We start from the raw sequence: 5,370 nt of genomic DNA, 5'->3' as shown, positions 1-5,370 counted from the left end.
AAGTATTATATACAGACAGTACTTTAATGTGCAATTACACCTGAATAGACTGAATAGATCTCTTGTGAGTAAGTAGTAGTAACTAAGTAGTAGCAGCATGTAAATACAGATAAAATTAAAAAACAAACATAACTGGTCACTAAAATGAAATAGAAAGCTGCGATTACAGACGCTCACATCCACACATAAACACACCACTGACGTCTTCACTTCCAGGTCACGAAGCTATCAATCAAAAGCTCAGTAACCAATGAGAACACACTGCTACTAGCCCCGCCCCCACGAGAGAAATGTGTCAGAACGGCGAATGAAAACTCTGGGAGTGTAAACGAAAACTTCAGAAGCGTAAATGAAAACTCTGGAAGCGCATTTGTAAGTTCAGATCAGCGATTGAAATATGAGAAATAGTTAGCAAAACATGCAGTGTATTAAAAACGAAGTCAAAAAATTTGCCCGCGATTTATTCTTTTTCAGTTTTAGAGATAATTTATTTAGTTTCAATTTATATTTTCATTAGTTTCTTGAAAAGCTACGTTCATTTTTATTGGCACAAGAATAGCTCCATAAAGGCTCACCAAAACACAGTTACTGGGTTTCACTTTTCACGTTTTCTGGGTTAGAAGCACCGGGACCTGATTATAAACACGGAAAAGGTCAGATTTTCATGATTTGTCCCTTTTAATAAATAAAAACATGTGGTGTTTGACTGGAAATAGTTTCATTTCAAAGCCTTTTATTTTCATTTAACTCAATATCAAAGTTCATCTTAAATTCAACACAGATTATTTACAATCTTTAAAGAACGATGTGTTTAGCAATATTCTATAATGACAAAGATCTTGTAAAGAAAAATGCCTGTGGCTAAACATGTTATTAAAGTAATCTTTAGGAACAGCTAAAACATCTAAACAGACGCTGTAAAAGAAATCAGCCAAAGCCGACAGACTACAGTAAAAGACCACATGACTCCAGATGTGTAAAATGATTTCTCATAGATGTGACGAGATCTGCTGCTGAGATCTTCAATCTTCTTCATGTCCTTCTCTAAATCTTCTCTTTCGCACGTTTTGATATTCCTGTTTCTTTCCTAAAAACATCAGATTCTCATCATCTTCACACTCTTAATATTTGCATGTCAAATCCATAGTGATGATGATAAATGTGTCTGACCTGACGTGAGTCTCATGTAGATGTGAAAACCTCCTAACAGACCCAACAGAACCATCATCTGAAAACACCAGACCAGCACATGCACAACAGATGATGAAATCCCTGAACACAACACAGATCCTGGACACAACACAGACAAATCAATCAATCAATCAATCAATCAATCAGTGAATATATCAGTCAGCCGGTTAAGGAGTTAGTTCACCCAAAATCAGAGTTATATAAACATAATTCCTGGCTCTTCCCAGCTTTATAATGGCAGTGAATGGTACTTGGGATTTTGAAGCCCAAAATACCCTCCATCCATCATAACAGTGATCCATACGGCTCAAAAGGCCTTCTGAAGCAAAGCCATGTGTTTTTATAAGAAAAATATAAAAATTTATAACTTTATGCACGATAATCACTGGCTTCCATAGCCTCTAGTTCCGGCATAAAAGGGTTAATTGAAATGAAAATAAAATAAAATAAAATCTAAATATTAGTTGAAAAACTTAAAAGAAAATTTTAAATGTTGCATTGGCACTAAACTGAAATAAGTTTAAGCTGAAGCACTAAAACGATTAATTATTATTACAAGCTAATACAAAATAGTAAAACTGTAAAATAAAAAAATAAAAAAAATGACACTGATTTGTAGATTACAGCAGAATGCCATACTTCCACACTACTCTCACTATTACTGGAGTATGTAGTGTGTTTACTGTGTGTTACAGGAATAAAAAGAACATGAGATTGTAATGAGTCTGATGAGAGAGTTACTGTACCTTCAATAATCACTTGTAGATATTCATATGTTATTGTGCCGTTTGGGTTATAGACTTGTAATCTGTAATTCCCTGAATCTGCTCTGATCACAGTGTTTATTATCAGAATCCCATTATTGACTGACACTTCATCATGTCTGTTATTAAAGAGATCACATTCTTTCTTATTTATCCCGTCCTTCTTTATTTTACAAACTGGATCCTTTGGTGTGTTGTAGTTTATCTTGTGTATCTTCAGGTCATATTCTCTAGTGTTCACCATCATCAGACTGAGTTCGACTCCGAGAGCAGCGTAACAGGGACCTTGCTGATTAAACCAGCAGAACTGCTTCACACCTAAAGAACAAAACACACACACACACACACACACACACACACACACACACACACACACACACACACACACACACACACACACACACACACACACACACACACACAAAAACAAAAACACACACTAAAAAAAATAAACCTTCACAGAGAATCGAGATCTTTGAGAACATGAGATTGTAATGAGTCTGATGAGAGAGTTACTGTACCTTCAACAATCACTTGAAGATCTGCAGTTGTTATTCTGCCGTCTGATTTAAAGACTTGTAATCTGTAATTCCCTGAATCTGCTCTGATCACAGTGTTTATTATCAGAATCCCATTATTGAATGACACTTCATGTCTGTTATTAAAGAGATCACATTCATCCTGTCTTATCCCGCCATCCTTTATATTACAAACTGGATCCTCTGGTGTGTTGCTGTTTGTTGTCATGCGTATCTTCAGGTGATATTCTCTATTGTCCGGCATCTTCAGACTGAGTTTGTCTCCGAGAGCAACATAACAGGGAATTTCCTGATTAAACCAGCAGAACCGCTCCACACCTGATGAACAAAACACACACACACACACACACACACACACACACACACATCATAAATTAAAATATTACACAAACATTCCTAGAATTTTATAGGATCCATGAGATACATTTTTGATCAGTTTTCCATGGGGTTTTAAGTGTGTATATTTTCTAAAAACTAATATTGTAACTTTGAGGAGTACACTAAGATACTCTAAGAACATTGGCGAAAGAGAGAATAACAGAGTAGAGAGAGAGAGAGAGAGAGAGAGAGAGAGAGAGAATAGAGTAGAGAGAGAGAGAGAATAGAGTAGAGAGAGAGAGAGAGAGAGAGAATAGAGTAGAGAGAGAGAGAGAGAGAGAGAGAGAGAATAGAGTAGAGAGAGAGAGAGAATAGAGTAGAGAGAGAGAGAGAGAGAGAGAATAGAGTAGAGAGAGAGAGAGAGAGAGAGAGAGAGAATAGAGTAGAGAGAGAGAGAATAGAGTAGAGAGAGAGAGAGAGAGAGAGAGAGAGAGAGAGAATAGAGTAGAGAGAGAGAGAGAGAGAGAGAGAGAATAGAGTAGAGAGAGAGAGAGAGAGAGAGAGAATAGAGTAGAGAGAGAGAGAGAGAGAGAGAGAGAGAGAATAGAGTAGAGAGAGAGAGAGAATAGAGTAGAGAGAGAGAGAGAGAGAGAATAGAGTAGAGAGAGAGAGAGAGAGAGAGAGAGAGAGAGAGAATAGAGTAGAGAGAGAGAGAGAGAGAGAGAGAGAATAGAGTAGAGAGAGAGAGAGAGAGAGAGAGAGAGAGAGAATAGAGTAGAGAGAGAGAGAGAATAGAGTAGAGAGAGAGAGAGAGAGAGAGAATAGAGTAGAGAGAGAGAGAGAGAGAGAGAGAGAGAATAGAGTAGAGAGAGAGAGAGAGAGAGAGAGAGAGAGAATAGAGTAGAGAGAGAGAGAGAGAGAGAATAGAGTAGAGAGAGAGAGAGAATAGAGTAGAGAGAGAGAGAGAGAGAGAGAGAATAGAGTAGAGAGAGAGAGAGAGAGAGAGAGAGAGAGAATAGAGTAGAGAGAGAGAGAATAGAGTAGAGAGAGAGAGAGAGAGAGAGAGAGAGAGAGAGAGAATAGAGTAGAGAGAGAGAGAGAATAGAGTAGAGAGAGAGAGAGAGAGAGAGAATAGAGTAGAGAGAGAGAGAGAGAGAGAGAGAGAGAGAATAGAGTAGAGAGAGAGAGAATAGAGTAGAGAGAGAGAGAGAGAGAGAGAGAGAATAGAGTAGAGAGAGAGAGAATCGAGTAGAGAGAGAGAGAGAGAGAGAGAGAGAGAGAGAGAGAGAGAGAGAATCGAGTAGAGAGAGAGAGAGAGAGAGAGAGAGAGAATAGAGTAGAGAGAGAGAGAGAGAGAGAGAGAGAGAGAATAGAGTAGAGAGAGAGAGAGAGAGAGAGAGAGAGAATCGAGTAGAGAGAGAGAGAGAGAGAGAGAGAGAATAGAGTAGAGAGAGAGAGAGAGAGAGAGAATAGAGTAGAGAGAGAGAGAGAGAGAGAGAGAATAGAGTAGAGAGAGAGAGAGAATCGAGTAGAGAGAGAGAGAGAGAGAGAGAGAGAGAGAGAGAGAATAGAGTAGAGAGAGAGAGAGAGAGAGAGAGAGAGAGAGAGAGAATAGAGTAGAGAGAGAGAGAGAATAGAGTAGAGAGAGAGAGAATCGAGTAGAGAGAGAGAGAGAGAGAGAGAGAGAGAGAATAGAGTAGAGAGAGAGAGAGAGAGAGAGAGAGAGAATAGAGAGAGAGAGAGAGAGAGAGAGAGAGAGAGAGAGAGAGAGAGAGAGAGAGAGAATAGAGTAGAGAGAGAGAGAGAGAGAGAGAGAGAGAATAGAGAGAGAGAGAGAGAGAGAGAGAGAGAGAGAGAGAGAGAGAGAGAGAGAGAGAGAGAGAGAGAGAGAGAATAGAGTAGAGAGAGAGAGAGAGAGAGAGAGAGAGAGAGAGAGAGAGAGAGAGAGAGAGAGAGAGAGAGAGAGGCTTTAAACACTTAAAACAGACTCAATTACTAGATCCTGCAGTTTATGGAAAAACTCTACAGTAATATTACAGTGTTTTCATGTCAGAGCTTCATCATCAGAGAGTTTGAGCTGAAAGTCGACTCACATGCAGCAGTTTTCAGCATCAGCATCAGTCCAAAGATGAGCATCATTTCTAGAGTCCAGAAGAGCCAGTAATCCAGCAGAAGAGAGAAGATGTTTCTTCAGTCACACGATCGCTAGAAGAGACACTCGTCTGTGCTCACCGTATATAAAGACTACTGCGCACTTTCTCAGAGAAAAGGAAGTTCACATCATTGACAGGAAAACTGGGTTGAAGGTCTTGCACAAGGACACAAAAAACACAAGGACACGTTTCATCACTGAGCATCGACCGCAAGTAAAATGTCTTCGATGATGAGTAGATGAACAAACCGTCTACTAAAGAAAACATCTGTCACGATTTGCACGTCGTCTAACAACTTTTACCCAAGTTTGAATCAACGTGTCCTGGAACAAAATCATAATGGATGATGTTCCCTTTTATTTTCACTAACAATTGAAAATGTATCATCAGGGATATCTAAAGCAT

At 39.0% G+C, this 5,370-nt stretch overlaps 1 protein-coding gene across 2 annotated transcripts; it reads right to left on the bottom strand.

The window, feature by feature from the left end:
* Nucleotides 1–5,073, bottom strand: LOC308701004 (uncharacterized protein). Of its 2 annotated transcripts, none has more exons than XM_081382994.1 (5): nucleotides 4,906–5,073; nucleotides 2,477–2,812; nucleotides 1,938–2,273; nucleotides 1,171–1,290; nucleotides 1–1,087 (listed from the first exon to the last, which is right to left on the bottom strand). In XM_081382994.1, exons 1-5 carry the CDS (start codon nucleotides 4,949–4,951, stop codon nucleotides 1,023–1,025), a joined length of 903 nt encoding a protein of 300 aa, XP_081239120.1. In that variant the 5' UTR covers nucleotides 4,952–5,073; the 3' UTR covers nucleotides 1–1,022. The 2 variants fall into 2 exon arrangements, with proteins under 2 accessions (XP_081239120.1, XP_081239121.1); XM_081382995.1 differs by having other exon boundaries at nucleotides 715–1,087; nucleotides 1,171–1,228; nucleotides 4,906–5,042.
* Between the last annotated feature and the right edge of the window lie 297 nt (nucleotides 5,074–5,370).

The sequence above is a fragment of the Scardinius erythrophthalmus genome, assembly GCF_964197995.2.
Source record: "Scardinius erythrophthalmus genome assembly, chromosome: 13".
Lineage (NCBI taxonomy): Eukaryota > Metazoa > Chordata > Actinopteri > Cypriniformes > Leuciscidae > Scardinius > Scardinius erythrophthalmus.
Note: the sequence above shows the minus strand (reverse complement) of the source record. Positions and strands in the feature narration are given on the sequence as shown.

Coding starts and splice junctions, on each gene's coding strand:
- LOC308701004 (XM_081382994.1), bottom strand. CDS start 4,951: ATGATGCTCATCTTTGGACTGATGCTGATGCTGAAAACTGCTGCAT. Junction 2,274..2,476: donor TCTTCAAGTGATTGTTGAAG/GTACAGTAACTC, acceptor TTTGTTCTTTAG/GTGTGAAGCAGTTCTGCTGG. Junction 1,088..1,170: donor CTACATGAGACTCACGTCAG/GTCAGACACATT, acceptor TGATGTTTTTAG/GAAAGAAACAGGAATATCAA.